Raw genomic sequence first — 26,373 nt, forward strand, 5'->3', positions numbered from 1 at the left:
AAAGATCATTTTTTTCCTTCTTCTGACACCAGCAGTGTACCTACAGAGAAGATTAATTTTTCCTTTCCTAATCCTGTTCGGGGTCATGGTGACTGCTTGCCTTGTATGTGTAGATCTGCTCTATGTATCTTTGGTGAACCTTATATAAAATGTCAGTGTGTCATTTTAATGTATGATCCTTTGTCTTAAAATGTATATAATTGTGCCTTCGACTTCTAACAGGTGGAACAACCCTCAGTGTTTTCTGAAAGACTGTCTCCTGGGTTATAACCCTCAGGTTGGCTCAAATAAAATTCTCTATTTCCACTTTAGATCGATATTGATTACTTTCTTGTTGATATTTGCTTGGCGTAGTTAGCAGGATATCAGAGACGCCCACCAGAGGACACCTGGAGTCTACTCTAAACCAGCGCTCAGTACCAGCATTGGCCCTTTGAGCCCCACCGGCTTTTTGGTATTCCTCAGTTGCTTTGGTGAGTTCTCCTGATATCTGGACCTCATTGCTTTGCATGATGATCCTGAATTTTATCCAATCTGTTAAAATTTTAGGATTTATAGTCTTAACAGGGTACCGGTACATTTCCAGGTAAAAGGGACGGAGGGGGAATTTCCTAGGCAATGGGCTAGATGGAGGTTCCTAGAAGGGGAAAGCCAAGAAGGAACTCTGGAGTGAACTGGGTTGGCTGGTCTTTTTAAATTTGGCTCAAGTTGGAAAGATTGTGTATAAATGGTTTGAACAAACTGTTTGACAGCAGAACAAGAGACTGAACCTATTCATCTCTGAAGAAACGGACATTTGCTCCTTCCAGCCACCAGGCCTTCTCTGGTGACTGAGAACCTAGAGGAAGTGTCTGAGGATTAATCCTTATAATGAGTAGCAGTCCCATAGGAAACGCCCTTTTAACACTTTAGGTAATTTACGGTGCTTCAAGCCCCCATGGTGGCTTTAGACAGCTTACAGGAGAAACGGAGACACAGAAGATCTGAACCGACTCAAGGGTGACACCTTGAGGAGCTAAGCTCACAAGCAGCACACTTCTGACCCTGCAGTGCCCTTAGAAATTGTGACCTCATAATACAAATTAAACAAAAGGAAAATGGGAAATCGTGCTTCTAAAGCCTACCAGTTCCCAGATGGATAGCCACCCACTGGAACTTCGGCTGGCTTCATGTACAGTATGTATGGAGCTGATACTTGCAAGAACTTGGTAAAATGGGAGGCTCTAACTTAACTCTTAAATGGCCAAAACGGGGAACATTCGACTTACCAAAATTAGTTTACTTGCGTGCAAAATTGGAAAATGCTGGCTATAAAATTACATAGCCACTGGGCTTCCCTGGTGGCGCGGTGGTTGAGAGTCCGCCTGCCGATGCAGGGGACACGGGTTCGTGCCCCGGTCCGGGAAGATCCCACATGCCGCGGAGCAGCTGGGCCCGTGAGCCATGGCCGCTGAGCCTGCGCGTCTGGAGCCTGTGCTCCGCAACGGGAGAGGCCACAGCAGTGAGAGGCCGGCGTACCGCAAAAAAAAAAAAAAAAAAAAAATTACATAGACAGGATGGGAAGCATATTTCAATTGGTACTTAGAAGCTTTGAAGCATGGTAATGATAAAATGACACCTTTACAGGAAACTAACTGAAAATTATTAGAATCTGTTGCTAAATTGGAGAAAAGCTCAGAAGCTACTCTATCCCTTTCTCCTCCTCCTTCCCCTCCTTTCTGAACTTTATACCTTCTCCTTTCTGAACATCCATATCTCAACTTGTCTGTTCTACCTCCTCCTCCACCTCCAAAGGAAAAATTAACTGGACCCCAGGGAATAAATGAGAGCCCTAAAATCATTGCAGGTCCCTTTAAAGAGAAACCTACTGGAAGAGGTGAGCCTGAACTAATATATACTCCCTGGACTAGAGCAGAACTTAAAATTTTAACTAAGGATTTTCCAGGCCCTTTACAAGATCCTTTAGGGTTTTTAAGAGAATTCATTCTGTAAGGATACATGAGCCAGGATACTTAGATTTGTAATAGCTTGAGCAATTGCTGGTATCCAAAAGTAAAGTCAAGTATGGCTACAAAAGGGAGAATGGAAGACACGTATGGAAGATTTTCATAAGCAAGAGCATGCAGATGTTCACAGGTGTCGAGAACTTGCTCGTAACTTGTACCAAGCCATCCCCAAAAGTTTTCCTGAGAAAATAGAGTGGGCAATGATCCACCAATGCAAGCAAAAGTGCAGAGAAACTTTTTTTTCCTTTGAGAGGTTTGAGAAAACCTCCAAATAGCACCCTGGAATGGCCCCTGAAAGTTTTCAAAATCATCAAAATGATCCAATTCTAAATTCAATCTTTAAGAGGGATTAGATGAAAAAATAGCAAAGCTAATTAAAAGACATGAATTGGAATGGGCCATAATACATTCTAACATGCTTGTCACTATTGCAGAGAATCTCTCTAAAACCTTCCAAAGAAGAAGAAAGAGTCACTAAAGTCATGAATGTACAACTACCGCAACTTAGAGGCCCTATTAAAACACTTTTCTTCTAACCCTGGCCCAAAACGAAATGCCCGCACTTGTTTTTAGTGCAAAAGCCATGGTCTCTTCAAATGAGAGTGCCATACATTTAAATGGAGTTTGGAACATGGCAAAACAAAAAGAAATAGGAGTGCTTGACAATTATGAGAGGGTATTTCCCCCAGCTCTTCACCAATACCTTAGGGGAAATTGAGACAACAATCAGAGGGGAAACTTCAAAGGCCATTGTAGATACTGGGGCTACAATCTCTGGTCTTTACCCTACCCTTATTCATTGCCCTCTCTCTTGGAGTATAAGGTCAATTCAAATAGTAGGGGTTTCTAATTTACCTTTGCAAATTTTAAAATCAGAGTCGCTAACCTTTCAGTTAGGAACTATCACAGGGAAACTTGTGTTTCTCCTAGTAAAATGTGCCCCAATTCATCTGATAGGAAGAGACCTTTCAGAAGCCAGCAATGCTCATATTGCCTTTTCACAAAAAGGTGAAATGCTTCTAGGTTTAGAAATTTTAATGCTGAGCAAAATCTAGTTACTGAAAAATAGATGGTTATAAAAATCAGTGGTTCAAACAGACCAAGAAGAAATGAATGACCTGTTATTGCCAGTGCCTAAAGAATTATGGTCATCTTCTTCTTCAGATATTGAAAAAATTAAATTGGCTACTCCTGTTAAGGGGACTGTTGACAACTCCAAGCCTCTACCTAATATTTGACAATATCACTTAAACCAGAGACATTAAATGGAATAAACCCTGTTATTCAGGACTTTCTTAAGAAGGGACTTATAATTCCTTGTACCAGTCCTTGTCACACACACATATCTTACCAGTGAGAAAAGCAAATGGGAAAGGTTGGAGATTTGTTCAAGATCTGAAAACTATAAATAACATTGTGATTCCCGTTGTCCTGTGGTCCCAAATCCACACACTCTGCTCTCAGTCATTCCAGCCGATAGCTGCTATTTTTCAGTAATTGATTTATGCCTTCCTTAGTATCCTAGTAAAGAAGGACAGTCAGTACGTTTTTGCCTTCACATGGGAAAATCATCAATATACCTGGACTGCCATGCCACAGGGCTATACTTTTCTCAAGTGCTTAAAGCTGATTTAGCTGATGTAAACTTTCCTGGTGGCTCCACTGTAATTCAATGTGTAGATGATTTGCTTTCATGTTCTTTTTTTAAAAATAAATTTATTCATTTTATTTATTTATTTTTGGCTGCGTTGGGTCTTCGTTGCTAAGCGCGGGCTTTCTCTAGTTGCAGCGAGCGGGGTCTGCTCTTCTTTGTGGTGCACGGGCTTCTCATTGCGGTGGCTTCTCTTGTGGCAGAGCACGGGCTCTAGGTGCGTGTGCTTCAGTAGTTGTGGCACACGGGCTTAGTTGCTCCGCGGCATGTGGGAATCTTCCCGGACCAGGGCTTGAACCGGTGTCCCCTGCATTGGGAGGCGGATTCTTAACCACTGTGCCACCCGGGAAGCCCCTGCTTTTATGTTCTAGAAATGAATTGGATTCTCAAAAAGACACCATCCATCTGTTACAACAACTAGCTTCTAAGGGACACAAGTTTCCTAAAGATAAACTCCAATTTGCTGACCTATTGTAAAACATTTGGGCCGCTTTATATCTAAGGAAGGACTATTAATCAACTCTAAAAAAATTAAAGAGATTTTAGCTTTCTCACTTCTCCAAAAAAAAGAAACAATTGAGGGGATTTCTGGGTCTGACTGAATATTGTAGCAATTGGGTACCTAATTTTCCACTTATTTCTCAACCTTTAAATGCACTACTTAAGTCTGACCAGCTTGATCTGGTTGAGTGGATGCCAAAAGGAAAAGAGGCCATAAACACCTTAAAATCCATCTTAACTCAGGCAGCCTATGAAAAATGGAAACAGGTTGCAGAGTTCTTAACTGCAGGTTGTAGTTCTATACCACTACCAAAACAGTTGGCAGGTATTAAAACACTGGGGCATCCCAAATCTGACATTAAGGAAGCTAAAGGAAATCAGCTTGCTGATGCTGCAGAAAAACAGACAACTTTAACAATTCATCCTGTTCAGCTTTGAGAACTTCCACTGCTCTCTGTGAACCCTGCTAACCCAGTAAAAGATTTCCTTCCACAGGCTCAAGAAATCGCCACTAAAGAAGATAAACAGATGTGGCTACAAAAAGGGGGAATTTTTGAACCCATCACACAAATATGCTTTGGACCTGATTTTAAAAACCTATAGTGTCTCTTAGAGCACAATGGCTGTTACTCCAGCACGTATATTCTTTAACTCATGAGGCACCTGAAACATGGTTTTACGGGGAAAACTATAGTTTTGGAAACATTCTCCCATGGTGGCTCATAAAGTATGTACTCGCTGTACTCTGTGTCTTAAATATAATCCCAGAAAACCACTTCATGGGGCACAAGGCCACGTTCTTCTTCCTAAGGGACACTTTGAGGTATGGCAATTGGACTTTGTCCAAATGCCGCCACCTCGAGGATATAAATAATCTTGGTGATGATCTGTATGTTTTCACACTGGGTTGAAGCTTTTCCGTGCAGGAGAGCAAGGGGTATAACAGTAGGTAAATCACTATTGGAAATAATAATTCCTGTTTGGGGAATTCCTTCTGAGTTACATAGTGACCAGGGACTCACTTTGCCAGACAAATAATTAAATCTATTTATGACATTTAGCCAATAATGCAGCATCTTTAATGCACTTATCACCCCCCTCCAATCTTCAGGACTGTTAGAAAGAACTAACAACACTATCAAAACCCAACTGACAAAACTCTCAGGGGCTTTTCATCTTTCATGGCCAGAAGCTCTCCCATTGGTGCTTCTCAACCTTAGGTCCACTCCTTTTGGTAAGCAGCAACTGTGTCCTTTTGAAATAACCGCTGGATGACCTATGTGCCCAGATGAAGGCATGTATGAACCAACATTGCATAAGGGTGTGATATGTTGCATTATCGTCAGGGACTCGTTAAGGCACTTAAAGAAAATGAAAAGCTGGCAACATTCCTTTCACCGTGAGCTCCCAGGAGATGAAGACCTTATGGATCATGGACTGCAACCTGGAGATTTTGTCCATTGGAAAAGGCATAAATACAAGATGCTTTGCAGCTGCGTTGAAAAGGGCCATATCAGGTATTAGTACTAACCCCTGTGCTGCAAAGCTCAAAGGAGTAAACTCCTAGGTTCCTATCTCTCATTTTTTAAAAAGGCTTCTGCTCCTAAATGGACCGTGACCCCTGTTTCTGACACCTGACTTCAACTAAGACAAGCTTCACCAAGCTGGGATGAGAAGAAATCGACAACAGTAGCAGACAGCTAACCCAAGAGTCCAGACCAGCTCTTTAAGACCCATCCTACTGGTTCAGTTGTACTGTTTACCTACTGTCTGTCTCTCTGTCAACATTGAGAGTTATTGTTTCTCTTCTGGCTATACTTTTGACCCAGTGTTTAGGATGGAAAGGAAATTCTTTAGTAAAGTTGTCACAGAGTATAGCTACTGGGGGCCATTTAACCGATTGTTGGACTTGCAACTTTGGGATCACTTGCATCCTCAGGTTTTGTCTTCATATACGGCATTGGAATTGACCCATCTTCCCAAAACTGGGCACATGAATATCTTAAGAGCTGACAGGCAGAAGGTTTATGCTTATTGGGGTGTTATGCTATCCCATTGTCTATATAAAAGAGACAGATAAAACTCCTTTCTCTCTCCATTACAGAAGAGATCAATGTTATTAAGATACCTGGTAGCAAAGTCTTTTGAGAATCTTGATTCCTAGTGAAGGAGTATATGTAAAGAGAGATACGGTCAGAAATCTATCAGCCACCCGTTGGTCAAATAGCCGAAGAGACTACAAAAAGCATTGCAGCACAAGAGACATCCCTCAATTCCTTAACCTAAGTAGTATTGGATAATAGTTACCTTCGATATTCTTTTCTTTTTTCTAATCTTTTTTTTGTTTGTTTGGCCTCACCGCTTGCAGGATCTTAGTTCCCTGACTGGGGATCAAACCCGTGTCCCCTGCAGTGGAAGCATGAAGTCCTGACTACTGGACCGCCAGGGAATTCCCTACCTTTGATTTTCTACTAGCTAAACAAGGAGTTGTGCTATTGCTCACACTACTTGTTGCACTTATATCAATACCTGTGCAGAAGTAGAGATGCTCCTAGATAAAATTTTTAAGAGGCAAAATGGTTATGACATTAAAAGAAAAAAAAAGACCCTTTTAACGATCTGTTTAGTTGGCTCTCCTCAGGATTAGGTAATTTTTTTTGCTCTGTTTTAGAGATGATTATTATTTTCACTGTATGTATTATTATCCTTTTCCTAGCTATCAAGCTACGCATGGCGTGTATCACTGCTTGCTTAAATTCTACTGCTAAAAGTACACGTACAGTGTTTGTGCAACAAGTCAATATGATTGATAACATGTATAGCCTATAAAATGTTTCCCTGTCACTATATACCTCTGTGTCAGCCACTCCTATTTAAATGACTGTTGACAACTCCAAGCCTCTGCCTAATATTCAACAATACCCACTTCAACTAGAGGTACTGAACAGAATAAGACCTATGTTGATGAAAAATTAATCAACAGTCAATCTAAAGGAGAAATAGAGAATTTTATTCGAGCCAACCTGAGGATTAGAACCACAGAAGTTGTTCAGAAAACTCTGAGGACTATTCCGCCTGTTATAAGTTATATACATTTTTGAGACAAAGGGTCGTACATCAAAATGACACACTGACATCTTACATAAAATTCACCAAAGATACATAGTCCAGATCTGCACATAGGAAGCAGCACCAGGTCACCATGACCCCTTACAAAATTAGGAAAGAATTAAGAATGTTATCGTCTAAGGAGTTACATTGCTGGCATCGAGAAGGAAAAAATTGATCTTTATGGTTGAGCAGACATTCCTGCCTTTGAGGAGTGTTGTAGTTTATCTTAGGACAGGGCCGAAAGTAAGCTCATCACACGAGATGAATTGTGCCGAAGCACAGCAGTAGAGGGCTGCCGCTCGCTCAGGCAAAACAGCGCCGTCTGTCCTGTTGTGGTAGCTTTTATTAAAGCATTATCTAGGTTTACACTTTAAGACTTGTTTTTTTTAACATTTCAGAAGTGCCAAAGCAGCAACCTATGTTTTTATTAATTATACAAACAATAATTGGCTTTCTTGAGAACCTGCCGTTCTTCGTCCTTGAGCGCAAAAGCAGCACAAAGTTCCCACCATTGTTTTGATTATACTGAAGTAGCACAAGGACATTTCCTTGCGTTCCCACCACTCTGATTAGACTGAGGACATGTCATGGATCAGTGCCCAAAGCACTCAGTGCTTCTTCGCAGGCCCCCGGTTTGCCGCGGGGGGGCTCAAAGCAATCAGGACTGTTCGTAGTTCTGGCTTATTCGTCAGCCCCCAGTTTGTTGGGAGGGGGGGGCTCATGGGTCATGTCTCCTTTCCATGTCCTCAGTTATTCCACTACCTTTCCGCCTTTTTGTTTTGTAATTTTTGCAGCATCAAGGAGAACACGGCAGCTTGTTGCGATGTTGTACGGCGGGTGACTTTCAATCGTCGTCGGACTATAATTAAACATATGATTATTATTATAATGAGCATTAGCAATCCTGTAAGTAGAAGCTGTTATGGCTATAATACCCATGACAGCTGCAATCAGCATTTCTACAAATCTTTAACTTTTTTTTAATGTATCAGTTAAATATTGTAAAACAGTCATAGGAAGAGATTTTTGCCATTTCCTTCCAAGATTGACAGGAAGCCAAAGACCTGTCCGAGCTCGTAAGATACACAAACTTTCAGTAGATATGTTAAAAGATATACTAGAGGGCTTCCCTGGTGGCACAGTGATTGAGAGTCCGCCTGCCGATGCAGGGGACACGGGTTCGCGCCCCGGTCCGGGAGGATCCCACATGCCGCGGAGCGGCTGGGCCCGTGAGCCATGGCCGCTGAGCCTGCGCATCCGGAGCCTGTTGCTCCGCAACGGGAGAGGCCACAACAGTGAGAGGCCTGCATACCGCAAAAAAAAAAAAAAAAAAAAAAGATATACTAGAGTTAATGCAGGTATACAGAGAGCAATTTTTACATATTATAATACCTTGAGTCTCATTCCATACAGCTGGTCCCTTTAACAATATATAAGGTAATTTCACACAACTACGAGTATATCGAGTAACATTTTTATGAAAAGTCAAACTATGATTTCCAGATTTGTTAACCATATGTCCTACCCAGGCATTAATCTTTTTCAAAGCTGTCATAAGCTTCCACAAATCCTTTTGGATAGGATATCCATTTAAATGAGGACCAGGAGGAGAAAACCCTCCTGCATGCCATACTATGGTATCATTAATAGTATTGCTATAAATAGTGTTATCCTTTCTATGCCAGTATAAATTTTTCAGACCGCTTTTTCCTTGGGTGGAGCCAAAAGGGCTCCAATCAATGACGCTTCCCCAAGAAGTATTAACAAGAACCCGAGCCATATCTCCTCGGCATCGAGTCCAATGGACCCAATCCGATAATCGATCCACAAGAGGCACCTGGCATGGAGGCAAATAAGGTGCGGAAACATTCTCATTAAGAGTGGAATTAGAACTTTCAAAACTATAAGCACTCAAAAGATATAACCCATGATATCTGCTTTTATTTTTGACAACACTTAACCACGTCTGATAATTCATTTTAAGGCAATGATCTCCCTTTCCCATACAAATAGGAGGTCCATTAACACCCACCGTGTAATTTTCTATTATCCTTCCTTCTTCTTCCGGTTTCAAAGGGCCTCTATCATCAAAAGGACCAGGCAACCATCCAGACTCATTTACATATACAAGAATTGGGGCATCCCACTAGGTAACCCCTATATTAAGAGGAGGGTTAGGAATATAAGTCCAATAAGTATGGTTAGTACAATTTACCTCATTGGTTGATATGTTTATTACTTTTGCAGACAACATTGCCAACATGGCTACAAAAAGATTGGTGCTAGTGAGGGGTTTACCCTGTGAAATGACAAGATTTTTGGCAGTGTCTGCAAACTTTTTTATTTGCCCCCAGGTCAGTGGAGGTGCCTTCTTCTTTCCACCAAGTAGTAGTCTTGGCAAGCGCCTTTTAATCCTGAGGAATTAATATGTTTTTGGAAGCATACCTAAACAAAAGACCTTGAACATAATTAGAATGCATCCCATATGCATTAATGGCTTCTTTTAGCATTTTTAAAATTTTTACATTATGAGGGTTATATTTAACGTTCATATATCCATTCGGAAATTGATCATTAGCAGGCATAGCTTGTCTAACAATAGGGAAAGCAAAAAATGATTCAGAATATTGCTTTTCTTCCGTATTCATCTCTTCTTCCAACAATAGTCTATTAAATTTAGGTTTTAGAGGAAAGTGAAACTGACGAGAGGCTCCAACAGGATAAGCTGCTAATTCTAAAGGAGGAGTCGAAGGAATAGTAGGACATGGCTCCTGATATGAGGGAGTGCTAGCATTATTTTTATTTTTTTCCAATTTAACCATCAAATTTTTTTAACTTTGAAAGTATATCAGAAATCTCATTCTGTTGAGAAAGTGGCATCTCATTTTGTTTGTTAGCCTGCTCCTAACCTTTATCATCGTCAGAAAAAGCCCCTTCATCACTGGAATCTGAAAAATCCTCTCCTGTCTTAGACACAAGGGGAGGAGGAGGCGGAGGAAGGTCCTCTATAGGAGACTCATGAAACAGAGTACGAAAAGCAGCAGAATGATCGGGAGCAGAATTCGGACGCTGAGGATGCGCCCCATTTTCATTTTCCGTCTCAGATTGTAATGGTTCCAGGGCAAGGGAAATTAATTTACAAAGAGACCAAACACGGACAGATACAGGGTCTCCATGCTGATGAGCTCTACTTAAGGCTCGCATAACCTGTTTTCAAACTTTTAAATTTAACTGGTTATGACCAGTAGATTGAAACCAGTAACAATGTTTACGTACCAGCGCAAACAATTCATCAAAAGATTCTGGTTTCACTTTCACTCCTGAACTCCATAATAACTGTTTTAGGAGTTTAATGTATTGAAATTCTACTGAATGGGAATTCCCCCTTACAGTTACTCTACTGTTGCCGAAGGTTTTGCTTACTCTGAGCGGACCAATTTCCCCTTCGGTCCCGCGATCACGCGATTACTTACCTTCAGGTCCCTGTTCGGGCGCCAAATGTTGTAGTTTATCTTAGGACAGGGCCGAAAGTAAGCTCATCACACGAGATGAATTGTGCCGAAGCACAGCAGTAGAGGGCTGCCGCTCGCTCAGGCAAAACAGCGCCGTCTGTCCTGTTGTGGTAGCTTTTATTAAAGCATTATCTAGGTTTACACTTTAAGACTTGTTTTTTTTAACATTTCAGAAGTGCCAAAGCAGCAACCTATGTTTTTATTAATTATACAAACAATAATTGGCTTTCTTGAGAACCTGCCGTTCTTCGTCCTTGAGCGCAAAAGCAGCACAAAGTTCCCACCATTGTTTTGATTATACTGAAGTAGCACAAGGACATTTCCTTGCGTTCCCACCACTCTGATTAGACTGAGGACATGTCATGGATCAGTGCCCAAAGCACTCAGTGCTTCTTCGCAGGCCCCCGGTTTGCCGCGGGGGGGCTCAAAGCATTCAGGACTGTTCACAGCTCTGGCTTATTCACATGCCCCCGGTTTGCCGGGGGGGGGGGGGGCGGGGCTCAAAGCAATCAGGACTGTTTGTAGTTCTGGCTTATTCGCCAGCCCCCAGTTTGTTGGTGGGGGGGGCCTCATGGGTCATGTCTCCTTTCCATGTCCTCAGCTATTCCAGAGGACGTCTGGTTAATGTATAATGCAGATGCACATTGCCCACTGGGGAGGGCCCAATACGGGTAGGGAGTATGTTATGCTTAAATTTTCTTATCCTGCCTTAAAACATAAGATCTCCCCCAGGGCTATTGTGTCCCGTTCTCTCTTCCCGGCTGGAGTCACTAGAGCGCCTAGGGACATGTCATGCCTGGCAATGGCCAGAGCTTCTTCCACTAGGGGAGGGCTGGTGCTGCTCTGCAGGCAAACAGGAGGCCCGTGAGGGCGGGTCCATGCTGGAAAGGTAGTGTTGTGTGGCTCACTGCACCTGACAATGAGAGGACAGGCTGGTGCGCCCGACAGAAACCCAGTGGGCTCCTGCTGTACACTCGTCCCGAGAGAGGGGTTTCTGGGGAAAGAGAAGGGCCTTGTGTCCGTCATTTCATACAACTCTGGTCTGGAGACCATCAATAAGAGTAAATAAGAAAATTCCTGCTCACACAGGAATGATGAATCAGCCATACACGGACTGAGCACTGACTGTATACCCACTGTCTCACAATGAGAGGACAGGCTGACAGTATAGGTCCCTGGACTCTCCCTCAGCACCTCATATCCCCACAGACCAAAGCGGAGCCTGCAGAGCACAGAGTGGGCACCGACTGGATACGTGCAGCCTACACCTGTACTGCAGCCTCTCCAGAGTACAGGTATGCCACTCTACTCTAGGGGCGCAGGAAAGCAGTTGCAATGGAAAAAAAATTTGGAGACCGTCCATAGTTAGCTTTCTTGGTTCATCAAAATTTTATTAACAAAACCAGAGTGGGGGAGGCAAAGGTACGGAGACTCCGCAAGCCCTCCCAGGCACAGAGAACAGAGAGGCAGAAGAACAGACAAGGACGTGAGAAAGTTCTGAGACCCTGTGGTAAGGGCAAACAGGCGGTCAAACGGTGCACGGGCACAGGCAGAAACTCAGGGACCGTGGGAGGAACATGAATGGCAAACCAGACAAATGGGGGCTCCGGGGCCACTCCCGCCCGTGCCGCAGGGCGGGAGGGCGTCTGGACCGCTGGGGCTCAGCGGTCGGCGCTGGAGCGCAGGTCGGTCGTGAGCGGGTCGTGCTGGATGGTTTGGTGCAGCATCAGGGCCAGTAAGCCCGCCCGGTTGGTCATAGCGGTGCGGACGTTGCGCTCTTGCTCAAACAGCTCGTCTAGCTTGTACCACTGCCGGGGGAGCAGGGGGAGCCGTGACAAGGGGATCCCCGAGCCACCCCCCCTCCCCCCGCATCCGCCGCCGAGACCTACCACGCGCACGCGCTCCAGGTCCACCTCGGCACGCCGCAGCTTCTCCCAACAGTAGTGGCGGTTGCACTGGCGCTTGGGCAGGCGGCAGAACTCACCCGTGAGCTCAAAGACGTCACGTACAAGGGGGCACCCACATACCTCGTCAGCTGGCACCTGCGGGGAGACCGGGGTGGGCGTGAGTGCGGAGCGGCGAGGCCGGGAGGAGGACAGGAGTGGGGGCCGGGGGGTGGGAAGGAAAGGCGAGGTGGGGGGAGTAGGAAGGGATGCAACAGGGAAAGGAGAGGCACGGAGGGCGAGGAGGCAGGGCAAGTGGGGGCTGTGGAAGTGGGCCGGCAGGAAGAAGGGAAGCGGGAGAGGGAGGAAGGGAGAAGTGTGGCCCGGGGGGAAGGGAGGGGGACAGAATGGGGAAAGCTGAGGGAAAAGCTTACTTTGGGGTCCCGTGAGTGCTCGGGGCACAGCACCTGGAGCCGCTTGCAGTATGTCTTGCTCTGAGGATTGTAGACGTCGCAGAAGAGTCGTGTGGCCCTGGGGGTGTGGAGCAGAGAAGGTAGCAGAGAAGGTAGCAGAGGAAGCGGAGGGTGGCGCCCAGACCCGGCCCCGCTAACCCCCGCAGTGCCCACACTCACCCCTCGATGCGGGTCGGGTACATGGACCCAAAGGACGTCTGGCTTTCGTACTGGAGGGGTGAGCACAAACGGAGGGACTGTGGATGTACGCCGCATGCCCTCGCGAGACAGCACCCCCGCCCCCAGGGACCCAGGGATGTCCCCACACCGTCCACCCCCTCAGGCCGACACCCTGACCTTGGCATAACAGCGCTCCATGTGGCGCAAGGCAACACGTGGGTTGATGGGGTGCCCACAGGAGACACAGAAGATCTGCAGGTCCGTGTCATCGCTGTCACCCTCATTGCTCTGCACGGGGTGGAGGAGACGATGAGGCCAGGCGGGAGCAGGTACTGGGCCCTGCGCCGCTGCTGCACCCGTGCCTGCTCACCTCCTCGTCCTCGCGCACAGCCTGCTGTTTGGCCCGCAGGATAATGGCCTCGAGCTCGTGGAATCGGCGCTCCATTTCCTGAAGGCGGGTGCGGGCGCTCTGCTGCTCCCGGCGGATGCGTTCGAGCAGCTTCTTGCCGTGCTCCTCAGCAATGCAGGGGCTCTGCTGCCACTGCTGGATGCGCTGGGGGAGGATCTCGTAGATGCGGCTGCAGGGAGGCAGTGAATTGGGTGAGCAGAGAAGGAGGCAAGGCAGCAAGGTGAGCAGTGTGATCCAAGGGCGCAGAGCAGATGGGTGACTCAGTGGTGAAAGGTAAGGAACCAGGTGACTGAAGGGCAGATGGCTGGGCGGACAGACAGACAGATGCGGGAGCAGGTGGATGGCCCGGTGGGTGCTGGGTGACTGCATGGTGACTGACTGGCAGACACACAGGGGGCTCTGGCCATGCCCCACCCTGTACTCCCTGACTCCCCTGAACCCTCCAGCAACGACTCACTTGGCTGCCAGCTTCATGCCGCAGTCGTCTGAGCAATACTTGGAGCCGGGCTGGGCAGCGCGCACACAGCCAGGGCCCAGGCACTGCGGCAGCGACGCAGGGTCCTTGGCGTCAGTGCGCTCCGGGTGTTTCCATTTGTCCTTGTGCTTCTGCTTCTGCCGATGCCGCTTGTATCTTTCTTCCTTCTGTGGGACAAGATGGGCCAGGGCAGGGCGCAGCTGAAGTCAGCCCCGCACCCCTGTTTCCCCCTGCACCCCAGCCCTTCAGCCCCTGACCTTCGCCCTCCCTCCCCACACCCACTGCACCCTCTCGGTCACCTTCTTCTCAGACTTCTTCTCCCGACGCTTCACGTGCTTCACTTTCACTGCCCTCTTCCGCAGCGCAGGGTCCAGGAACGGGGACTCCTCCGTGTCACTCATCCAGGGCTGCAAGTGAGGCACACGCTGATTCGCCTGCTCCACTCGTGACTTCCCTACCACCTGCTCGGTCCCCACGTCAGTATTCCATACTCTCTGCCTCCTCTCTCCTCATCATGGATACTCTCTGCTTCTGTAACCACTACCCTTCCACATGGGACGCTCTGTCTACTCACCAGGCCATGGTCATCAAAGGCCCCTGCACAGAAGTCCTGGTACAGGTCAGGGTCCAGTGGGAGGTCCTCGTCCGAGAGTGGCTCGGGTGTAGCCGTAGCCTCAGGCAGCTCCTTGACTGCTGCTGCTGCCACTGCCCCCTCGTCCTCGCGGATGCGCCCCAGCTTCTGCGATGGCTGTGGCTGCTGCTGGGTGGGCAGTGGCCGGCGAGGCCTTGGCAGGGACTCTGAGGGCATCACCGGCGAGAGCTGCAGGGCAGAATCTCAGGACTGGCCCTGACCGCCCTGCCCGCAGGCCCCGCCCGCCCTGGGGGGCTGGACTCACCGAGGAAGGGAAGTACTTGTACGATTCCTGTGCCGGCAGGAGGAAGGCCCAGGTCAGCCCCAGGTGGATGGAGGGGGCCCTGCCCTAGCCCTTCCCACAAGTGCCCAACTCGACCAACTAGCCCCACCTCGCCTCCCTAGACACACCAGCGCCCCCCGCCCCCCATCGCCAGGACATGCTCGGCCCTGCCCCAGCTGCGCTGACACGTCTGACCACCTAGGAACGCCTGGCCCTACCCTGTGCATCTGGGGTTGCGGACTCCCCTGCTAGCCCAGCACACCTGGTCACGACCCACTCGTCTGAACCAGCCAGGTCCCTCCCCACCTGTCCGTATGCGATTAGGCCCCACTTCACCCGGCCCACCCATCCTAGCCTCAATCAGCTCTTCCCAGACATCCTGGCCCCCCACCTGACCCTGCCCAGCTCTGCCCATGCTCACCCGGGCCCGAAGCTGGCACTGACGCAGCCGGCACTTCTGCCGGATCTTGTTGGGGCCCCCAAACTTCTTCATGTCTCGGCAGAAGTCACAGTGGCCACAGTCCTCGGTGCGCCGGCAGGCCTCACACTCCCCACACATACGGGCTGACCGTTTGATCTGCTGCTGCTGCTGGTGATGCTAGCAAGAGGCGCCCGCAACACAGCTCAGGAACCGAGCAGGGCCTGAGATGGGATCACCTCCCCTAACCCAGCCGTCGCGGCCACTCACCTGGCTGGGTGTGGCCACCAGGGGCTGTGGAGAGGCTTTGTGGGGCGAAGCAGAGCCCCGAGCAAGCATGGCCCCAACCCCTGTCCCTGACCCCGCCCGGCGCTGCAGGTCCAGATCCGGGGCAGGTCTCTTGCGCCCTCCACCCTCATCCCGGGGCTCACTGCCGTCTCGCTCAGTGCTGTCCCGCTCCCGTGACTTCTTGTGCCGATAGCGGATCTCCAGCTTGGGGTCCTTCTCTGCGGGGTAGAGGGTGGAGCCAGCGTGGGTTGGCACCGGGGGATGCGGATGGCACCAGAACTCTTTCTTCCTCTTCTCTCCTCTTCGGTCCCACCCTCCTGTTCTGTCTCCCTACTCGAGGGCAGAGCTGTCCCTTCCGGTGGAGCTTTCTATCACAGCTCACGATGGAGCCTCCATTCCGGCTGAGCACTGACCAACAATCACTCTGCCCACAGACACAGATCACTACTCCCCGTGAACCACCCTCCCATTAAGGCTTCTCCTTCTCCTCCCTGGCGGCCCCAGCTGCCTGCCCTGTCCACTCCGGCCCCTCACCTCGGCACTCCCGGCAGTACCACTCCCGGATGGCCTTGGCCATCTTCTCAGTGATCCTGATGCAGTCCCCATGAAACCACTCATTGCAGTTGTCACAGCCGCTGCGGAGCATGGGGCGAGTGAGGGAGATGTGAGGGGCCAGACCCATCGGCCTCTCCCCACCCGGCCAGGTGTCCATCCCGCCCACCGCTCCGCGGCTCACATCATGAAGCAGTTGATGTCTGGTTTGCGGCAGATGCAGTATATGGGCGCGTTTTCCCCGTTCTCTGACTTGCTGTCCTCCCCGGCATCTGGAGGCTCTGGGTCTGAAGCATCCGCCTCCTGTGGGAGCCCCCAACATGGCTCCTTAGAGAACCCCCATCATGATGCCTCATCCCTCCAGTACAGCTCCATCACGGCTCACCACAGACCTCAACAGTCTGCCAATAGACTTCCCACCATGGCTCCTCATAAATCTCTCCACCAGAGTCCCCACAGACCACCCCCACTCACTCACCGCTGACACCCCCTTAGCCTGCTTATAAACCCCCATCACTCTGCCTCTGAACTTCCAACCGCTTACCCCACTGACACCCCATCACTCTATTCACCCACTGAGCCAGCTGCTGCCCGTTACAGACACCGCATCACTCACCACATTTTGCCCTCGTCATGGCATCTCACAGACCCCCATCACCGGGTCTCAAGACAGCACGGTTCCCCTCAGATCCTCCGTTACTAACCTCACAGACAACCCCGCCCCCCTAGAGCCCCCGATACAGACTCATCACGGCTCACTCCAGACTGCCCAGCACAACACTTCGCAAAGCCCTCATCACTCCGCACAAAGAACCCCCCATTCGGACCCCCACGAAACTACCACTAAACTTCCATTACGGACCCGCATAATGGCTCATCACATAACTCTCAGACGGTTCACACACGAGTAAAAAAATCTGACCAGCAGACCCCCATCATTCTAAGGCTCAAAACAGTCCCCCGCCCCATTCTGCCCACTGACTCCCGTTATGGTTCACCACAAACCCCCATGCGTCTGCCGATGGACACCACCATTTCCAGCCCCACTGACCTCTACCGCCGACTCCCTCGTGGGACCTCGTACTTACCATCTCTCTGCTCACAGCGCACCCCTTCACGAACCCCGCCAGCGACCCGCGAACCTACACAGACCCTCAGCGTCGTCCCCGGCCGTTGCAAAAGCGCCCACCAGCACTTCCGGTTTTGGTCGCACCTCCCAGGCACTACTGCGCAGGCCCAGTGCGTCGGCTCCGCGACAAACAAGTCGGTCGCCCGCCTAGAGCTCCGAAAGTCTCTCAGGCGCCGCCATCTTGACTACTGAGACCGTACGGCGGCGAGTCCATACATTCTCAGGAAACATGGCCACGCCTGTATTTCTGGACGCCTCCATCTTGGAGTCTGATTCCGTAAGATGGCGTAGTCCGTACGTTCACTAGCAACACATGGCAGCGTGCTAATCGGCTTCCGAGAGGGCGCCGCCATCTTGGCGGTCGATTCCGGCGCCAGCAGCTGGTACTGCCTAGATGTTCACAGGGAAAGGGGCCCGCTTTAGGAACACTACCTGGATTAAGTCGCTCTCATATCACCGTAAAATCATTTTTCCCTTCTGCATGTACTAATCGGCGCCGGCATACTGTGTGCCTTACGCTGGGAAGGAAAGCAGTCCCTTTGTCATATGCCTCCCACATTACCTCTGATTGAAGAAATCTTTGTATATTGGGGGCTGGGGAAGCCAGTCAGGCTTATACCTGATGTGGCCTGAACTTTATGTAAACTGGAACAGCCTGATTTACGGTCTGTCAAATATATGTTGTACATTTGTTTTAACCATTACAGTAAAGCATGCCCACTCTGACAATAGGGATAAATGCTTCCCTTCCTATGACACCGATGCTAGTATTCCTTGGAAGATAAAGTTCCCGTCCCAGATGCCAAGGTCATGCTCACTCACTGTGTATCTGATAATTTGTAACTATACATCTCTGTTGAAACCTTGAAGGAATGTACCTCTGTCATGTCTGATATGTGTTCTTTGTTCTGACATGGTATAAAACTGCTGAAATGGGCTTCCCTGGTGGTGCAGTGGTTGAGAGTCCGCCTGCCGATGCAGGGGACGCGGGTTCGTGTCTCGGTCCGGGAGGATCCCACATGCAGCGGAGCTGCTGGGCCCATGAGCCAAGGCCGCTGGGCCTGCGCGTCCAGAGCCTGTGCTCCGCAACGGGAGAGGCCCGCGTACCGCCAAAAAAAAAAAAAAAAAAAATTGCTGAAAACGATGCTTCTCTGGAGTGTTTTCTTCTTCGGTGGATGGAGGCTGCACTCCTGGGCCAGTCCTCATCTTGGAGCAAATAAAACTCTCTTATATTCTTTAATATAGATTGTTTATTGATATCTGTGTTGCTACCTTCCACCACTCTTTCCAGCTGTCACACTCCTCCCAGCAGTTCCTTAGCCAGGCCTCGCAAGATGATTCAGCCTCTGGGCCTCTACAGCAGCATTCATCCATCAGAATTAGTCCAGAGCAACAATCGATGGCCATAAATGATGGTGACCTGACCATCTCTGGTGAGAATGGTTGGACCAAAGTAGACTTTGAAATCAGGGACCACCAGCTTCACCAAGTCTTCCTCTGACCACACACAATGGGTCTGTCACTTGGGGTGCTTAGCCAATGAACACACCAAGAACTTTCAATTAAAGCAGAAGCATTTATTACTTGTTTATTACTAGCGACAAGTAAGGAGACAGGGAGATAGCTCTCAAAGCACTGTGTCAAAAAAAAAAAAAAAGGGACTTGCCTGCTGGTAAAACTCTGTGCTTCAAATGCAGGGGCCATGGGTTCGATCCCTGGTGGGGGAAATAGGATCCCACATGCCACGCGGTGTGGCAAAAAAAAAAAAAAAAAAAAAAATCACCGTGTCCCTGGGGAGTTTTAAGCCTGGGGAAGGCATGATCATGATAATGAGGCAAAGGTTACTCTAGGTTGCCCAAAACTGCAAGTAAGTAGGTGCTTGGTTACTTGTTCTCACTGTGGTATCTTGTTTACTGGAATGCACTGTAACCTTTTTGGACCATCTGGTGTCTGCAGCTTTCTGCAAATTAATGGCTAGTTTCTGCAAAACAAAGCACACTTTGGTTTAACCCCATCTCATCCCTACTGCTGCCTAGCTGACACCCACCACTACCGGAGCATAGATTTCCTCAATTCCTGGTGATGTCCCGTTTGGTTCTCTTGTTTCATATGTATTTAGTATTCTCTCCTATAAAGTTAATTTTTTAAATTTTTAAAAAAATTATGTATAATCAAAAATCTGTACAGATCAGAGAGCTAGACATCTCTTCAGGGTAATGCTCTAACCTGGGCAACCATGAAAATCAAGTGGGGTACAAAACGTCAGTACACCTGCCCCCCTCCACACACACACTGGATACGGAAGTTGTGGTCATTATAAATGTCCACATGTCCACGTTCAAAGTCAAAATGACTTTCTCTCAGGTTGAGGAAAAGGGTCTGGGGAAAATGAAAATTTTCACCCTTGGCTGAGAGTTTTTCTGGCTTTCTTGGCTCTGGACATAGTAGCAACTTTTTTGCTATTCGTGGTTTAGACTTGATTTTTTTTTCACCTTTCCTAAACATTTTTACTCATGGTCTCTTCCACACTGTCACAGACACCAAGACACAGAGGCTACAACATGGGTTCTGTGACCTCCTCCCCAAAGGGGTTTTTAACCCGCTAAACAGAGACCTTCAGATCCAGCATAAGACTTGCCTCATTTTTATTTATTAATGTAGAATTAATCTTAATTGGATTGTAACTTATTTTAATTAATATAATTTAATTTTTAATTTAGTTTTTCATTTAATGTATTAAATTAACTTTAGTATAGTTGAATATGTGTTGGTAAGGTACTTAGATAAATTTATTTTATTACCATCAATTAATGAATTTTATATAATTCAATTTTAATTTTATTACAGTTTGATGTAGGAAAATAAGTTTAAGGCAATATAGTTCAAGTTTAACTGAAATTTAATTACTCAAATTAAATTTAATTTAATGTAATTGAATTTGGATTTATTAAATTTAATTTGGTTTAAAACAATTTAATATTAATTTAATGTATTAAATTCAATGTCTTGTGTATTTTTTAATTTCAATTTAATTTTGGTTTAATTTAATATATTACATTTTATTTCATATGGTTTAATTTAGTTCATTCAATTTAATTTTACATATTTAAATATTCAAATTCACCTTAATTCATTAAACTAAAATTTTATTATGTAATTAATTACACTGAGTTAACTAAATTTATAGTCAATTACTATATTTTTGAAATATAATTTATTAAATTAAATATGATTTATTTAATTAAGAAAAAACAGTGACAAAACATAAATTACCCAAATCATGAATGCAAAAGAGCCATCAGTACAGATCCTACAGATATTGACTAGAGAATTCACACATTTATACTGACTTAATGTAATATATTTGACTGCTTAGATAAAATGGACAAATTCCTTGTCTTTAGTAAGACAATTTACCAAAATAACACATGAGGAAATAGGAACGTTGAGTAGCCATATAGATACAAAATTATTTGAGTTTCTGATTAAAAACCATCCCACAAAGAAAACTCCAAGTCCAGATTACTTCACTAGTAAATTCTGTCAAATATTTAAGGAGGAAAACTATAGCAATCCTAAATAAAGTCGTTCAGAAAATAGAGGAGGAAGGAATACTCCCCAATTCCTTTTAGGAGTCATTTCCCTAATACCAAACTAGACAAAGACGTTACAAGAAAAGAAAATGATAGACCAATATACCCCATGAATATAGATGCTGCAAAATTTGAGGAACAGTCTCCAAGAGACCATCTTTACTTCTCACATCATGGCAGAGTTTAAGGGCCTCCAAGACCATGCTTACTTCTGACACCAATTGCAAGTCTGGGGGTCCCCAACTAATTTGCTAGAAGGACTTACAGAACTCACTGAAAGTTGTTATATCCACTGTTACCACAGGAAGAAGATACAGATTAAAATCAGTCATAGGACAGAGTCCAGGAGGGCTCCAAATGCAGAGCTTCCAGTTATCCTCTCCATGAGGAATCATGGACAGGGTTAGCTGCTTCCAGGGACGATGTATGACAATATGCATGGAGAACTGTCTACCAGGGAAGCTCACCTGAGCCTTGGTGTCCAGAATCTTTATTGGGGTTCCATTACATAGGCACTGTTGACTGCCCGTGTGCCTGATCTCAGTTTTTAGCCCCTCAGGAGGTCAAGCTGATACCATGTGACCCAAAGTCCTCACCCTAAATCACACTGTTAGACTTATGGCCAGCCACAACCCTAAATCACTTTGACTGTCGAGTGACTAAAGATCAGGCAAACAAAGAGACTCCTGTGAGGAACAGCATTGACAGGCTTAGTTAGATATTACCACCTTAAGCCAAGGAGGGCAAAGGGCAGACCTCTCTTTGGCCAAGGTTAAATTCTTTACTACATAGATGAAAAAGTCATTAACAAAATATAAGAAAATTGAATCCAGCAATTTTTAAAAATGATAACACACCATGAGCAACTGTATTTATGCCGTGAATGATCCCAGGAATGCAAGATTGGTTTAAGATTTGAAGTCTCTTGGAGGAATAGCTATACCACGGCACCCTGTTTACCTTATACATCTCCATACAGGCCAAGTAAGCAAAGCTTAACTGCAGTGTAAATGAGTCTTGGTAGAATGCCCTGCATTCCCCCAAACCAAGGGAGACAAGCAGCCTTAACAGAAATAGCCAAAAGACCATTTTTCATCCACCTTCTCAGTTGCAGTTGACTTCAAGACTTCATTTCACCTCCTCTTTGGATATGGCTGCAGGTTATAGAAGCCCTTGGCTTAAGTTTAGAGCTGACTCTTCAGTGAAAGAATGACCACCATTCTAATTACCCATTATATGGCTCCTCTGTTTTAGTGTTTTCCATGGGACTAGGGATGCAGGAAATTGATATCATGATGATTGTGCTTTTGCTAACTGCAATGAACTGTCTGAATGTATTTGGGCTTGCTGTGTCCTAACCAACTGAGTCTATGGAAGCATGGTAAGCAACTGAACAGCTATAGTAGTGATTCATGTAACCTCATTAACCACCACACTAGTGCTTAAGGAACGCTTGTCCACTTGACAGTTTGGGGCAGTGAACACTAAGACTCCCTGGGATCCAGTAACAAATGCTCTTGCCTAAGTGGTGGGTGATGGGAGATTAAGTGTCCCCCATTGTCCAACCTGTTAATGCATGTTTACAGACTGGGCAGCAAGAAGTAGGATTGAAAGAAGTCACCTGACTGGTGCTTTGGTGGTTGTTCACTCACCTCCAGTGCAAGAGAAGAAAGCAATGTCATCAGGATAATGGGAGAGCAGACCCTGCTGCCTAGGTCAAAAGGCAGTGTAGGCTATGGGTAGTGAATTAGGGGATTGAAAAACTGAAAATAAATAATGTCCGCAATGAGGATATAGAGCTTTGGGTAGACTACAAATGTTATGAGTTTGTATGCTTAGCATGAATGGGCAGCAGCAAGAAGCTTCAAGTATATGCACAGCCTTGCTTACTGGTGCTGAGCTACTCTCTCCCTCCCTGATCTCTGCTTTACTCTGACCTTAGCTGCTTTAAAAGGGAAAATGTCAAGTAAACTGGGGAATTCCGGGTAGAGGAAGGACTCAAATTTTTACTGAGTTGGATTTGCTGGATACAGGTGCCCAAGTCATCATCCTACCATGGTGGATGGGGGTGGGTGGTGGTTGAGGCACAGGGGTAGCTGATTGTACCAAGGCCTGCAGGACTAAGCTGTGGCATGTGAGGAGGAAGAAAGAGCAAGCCTCGGAACCCAGGTGCTCTCCAGACACTGGGAGATACAAAGGGGTGGAGGATGCATCCAGTGGGCAAGGAGCCAAAGCATAAAAAAGGCTCCCCAGTTGCTCCAGCCAACCTCTACAGCCTAGCCTCCACCATCCTCCAGCAATCCTCAGGCTCTCAGCCAGAATGTAACATGATCTCCTGATAGAATTTGGGCAAAACTTACAGTGAAAAGGGGAAAAAAAATTAAAGTTACCATATAGGTGAGGGCCCTGGGACAATTAATCTACTGTTGCTATAGCTTCCTCTGCCAAATATATAATAAAATTGATGTGTTATATGCTTTAACTATAAATGCTCATAAACTTCCAGGAAACATTCCCCCCTTTGGGGTAGAGCTAAAGGTAGAGAAGTATTATGGGACAAATTCCCCTGCCATTGGCACCAGTGCAAGGTCAGGATATAGCACAAGTGCTTCTATCCCGATTCCAAAGCTTTCTCTTAATAGATGATAACCTGTTGTTTGGCAAATCAAAGTCTCAGTGTCAAGAAAGTCTCACTTTTGGGCTTCCCTGGTGGCGCAGTGGTTGAGAGTCCGCCTGCCGATGCATGGGACACGGGCTCGTGCCCCGGTCCGGGAGGCTCCCGCGTGCCGCGGAGCGGCTGGGCCCGTGAGCCACGGCCGCTGAACCTGCGCATCCGGAGCCTGTGCTCCGCAACGGGAGAGGCCACAATAGCGAGAGGCCTGCATACCGCAAAAAAAAAAAAAAAGAAAAGAAAAAGAAAAGAAAGTCTCACTTTTGCATGAAAACCTGGCAACTATGCTACAGCTGCTGTTAAAGCTGTCAGCTATGTAGAATCAAAAGCAGATGTCGTCACTGTGCTCCATGGGAAGAACTCAAAAGGCATTTTCATAGTTGCAACCAGTACTTCCCTTCAGGAACCCGTTTTGTTTTGCTTTGTTTACTGATTCTTGGGCTGTTTGGTCTGCCACTTAAGAGTACAGACTGGCAGAGTAAGACACTCTTCTCTGGGGCTATGAACAAACTGCAGCTGCTAACCAGACCTTCTGGTCGCTCATGTAGATGCTCACAGTAAGGGATTATTCTCTGATGAGACTGACTGTAATCAAGCTGCTGATCAAACCGCACTGCTCAGATCACCACCAGACACTGCGGTGCATCCACCATCTGGGATGGGCACAAAGAAAAAGACTTTGGCCCCATCTGCTCCTGATGGATTGACTACATAGAACTCTTGACCCGCTTTTAGGGATACCAAGGATGACCCACCACTCCTGACACTTTTCAGCTTACAGTGAGATTCCAGTCTAATTAGCCAACTCTGGCCATACCATTTGGCCCAAGCATTAATTGGAACCCTCAACCCTCATACATTGGTGGGAGTGTAATATGGTGCAGCTGCTTTGGAAGAGATTTTGGCAGCTCCTTCAGAAGTTCAGCGTAGAACTACCATTTGATCTGGCAATTCCACTCATCCAAGATAATTAATTATCCAAGATAATTAAAAACGTATGTCCATACAAAAGCTTGTAGATGAATGTTCATAGCAACAAACAACCAAAAAGTGGGAACAAGCGAAATGTCCATCAACTGATGAATAGACAAACAAGATGTATTATAGCTCTACAATGTAATATTATACCATTACATAAAAGAATGAAGTACTCATACACCATGCTATCAATACGACATGCACGAACCTTGAAAACATTGCTAAATAAAAGAAGCAAACACAAATGGTCACATATTGTATGATTCCATTTATATGAAAGGTCCAGAACAGGCAAATCTATAGAGACATAAAGTAAACATCTTTGTTTTGTTGCCAGTCTTGAGGGAGAGTATTCAGTATTTTCCTATTAAGTGTGATGTTAGCCGTGGGGTTTTTTGTAGATGCCTTTTATCAGGTTGAGGAAGTTCCCTACTATTCCTAATGTGTTGAGTGTTTTGTTTTTGAATCATGAAAGGCTGTTGAATTTTGTCAAATGCTTTTCTGTGTCTATTGAGAAGATTAATATTCTATAAGTATTGATTTATAAAGATTAATTATTTTTTTTCGCGGTACGCGGACCTCTCACAGTTGTGGCCTCTCCTGTTGCAGAGCACAGGCTCCGGACGCGCAGGCTCAGCGGCCGTGGCTTACGGGCCTAGCCGCTCCGCAGCATGTGGGATCTTCCCGGACTGGGGCATGAACCCGTGTCCCTTGCATCGGCAGGCGGACTCTCAACCACTGCGCCACCAGGGAAGCCCAAGATTAATTTTTTATGTTAAGCCATGCTTGCATTCCTGGGATACAACCCACTTGATCATTGTGTATGATCTTTTTTATATGTTGCTGGATTTGATTTGCCAGTAATTTATTGAGGATATTGTGTTTTATATTCATAAGAAATCTTGATCTATAGCTTTATTTTCTTGTGATATTTTTGCCTCTTTTGATAAGTTGGAACTGTTACCTCCTCTTGTATTTTTTTTTTGAAGAGTTTGTGAAGAATTGACATTACGTAAACATTTGGTAGAATTCACCAGTGGAGTCATGTGGGCTGGGCTATTCTTTGTGAGAAGTTTTAAAAATTACTAAGTCTCTTTGCTTGTTATAGGTCTACTCAGATTTTCTATTTCTGTTATAGTCATTTTTGGTAGTTTGTGTCTTTCTAGGAATTTGTCCATTTCAACTGAATTATCTAATTTATTGGCAATGATTTATACTATTTTTTAAAATAATCATTTACTTCCGTAACGTTGCTATTTCGCTTCTGATTTTAGTAATTTGAATCACTTTTCTCTTGGTCATTCTAGCTAATTTGTCATTAAAGAAATCTTTTCATGGGAATTCCCTGGCAGTCCAGTGGTTAGGACCCGATGCTCTCACTGCCAAGGGCCTGGGTGCAATCCCTGGTTGGGGAACTAAGATCCCACAAGCCGTGTGGTGAAAAAAAAACCAACAAATCTTTTCAAAGACCTAGCTCTTTGATTTTGCATCTTTATTAACTTACACTTTAATCTTTATTATCCTTCCTTCTGATCACTATGGGTTTAATTTGCTTTCCTTTTTCTATTTATTTTAATCTGAAAATCTACATTGTTGATTTGAGTGTAATGGACTCTAAAAAGAAAAACTATATAAGTGGGCAATCAAAAC

At 46.3% G+C, this 26,373-nt stretch overlaps 1 protein-coding gene across 4 annotated transcripts; it reads right to left on the reverse strand.

Annotated features, from left to right (window-relative positions):
- Nucleotides 1-7,147: 7,147 nt before the first annotated feature.
- On the reverse strand, nt 7,148-17,576 carry CXXC1 (CXXC finger protein 1). 4 transcript variants are annotated; one of them, XM_089895193.1, is made up of 17 exons: nt 17,441-17,576; nt 16,537-16,655; nt 16,335-16,435; nt 15,783-16,018; nt 15,516-15,692; nt 15,077-15,103; nt 14,755-15,000; nt 14,480-14,587; nt 14,163-14,347; nt 13,667-13,874; nt 13,474-13,584; nt 13,297-13,346; nt 13,099-13,195; nt 12,671-12,823; nt 10,743-12,589; nt 9,302-9,426; nt 7,148-8,573 (listed from the first exon to the last, which is right to left on the reverse strand). In XM_089895193.1, exons 1-15 carry the CDS (start codon nt 17,441-17,443, stop codon nt 12,443-12,445), a joined length of 1,968 nt encoding a protein of 655 aa, XP_089751319.1. In that variant the 5' UTR covers nt 17,444-17,576; the 3' UTR covers nt 7,148-8,573; nt 9,302-9,426; nt 10,743-12,442. The 4 variants fall into 4 exon arrangements, with proteins under 4 accessions (XP_089751319.1, XP_089751322.1, XP_089751321.1 ...); XM_089895196.1 differs by lacking the exon at nt 15,077-15,103; XM_089895195.1 differs by lacking the exon at nt 9,302-9,426 and having other exon boundaries at nt 7,148-8,128.
- Nucleotides 17,577-26,373: the final 8,797 nt, after the last annotated feature.

This window comes from Delphinapterus leucas, chromosome 14 (assembly GCF_059928025.1).
Source record: "Delphinapterus leucas isolate spDelLeu-1000000601 "Yukka" chromosome 14, BTC_Dleu_Yukka2, whole genome shotgun sequence".
Taxonomy (NCBI): domain Eukaryota; kingdom Metazoa; phylum Chordata; class Mammalia; order Artiodactyla; family Monodontidae; genus Delphinapterus; species Delphinapterus leucas.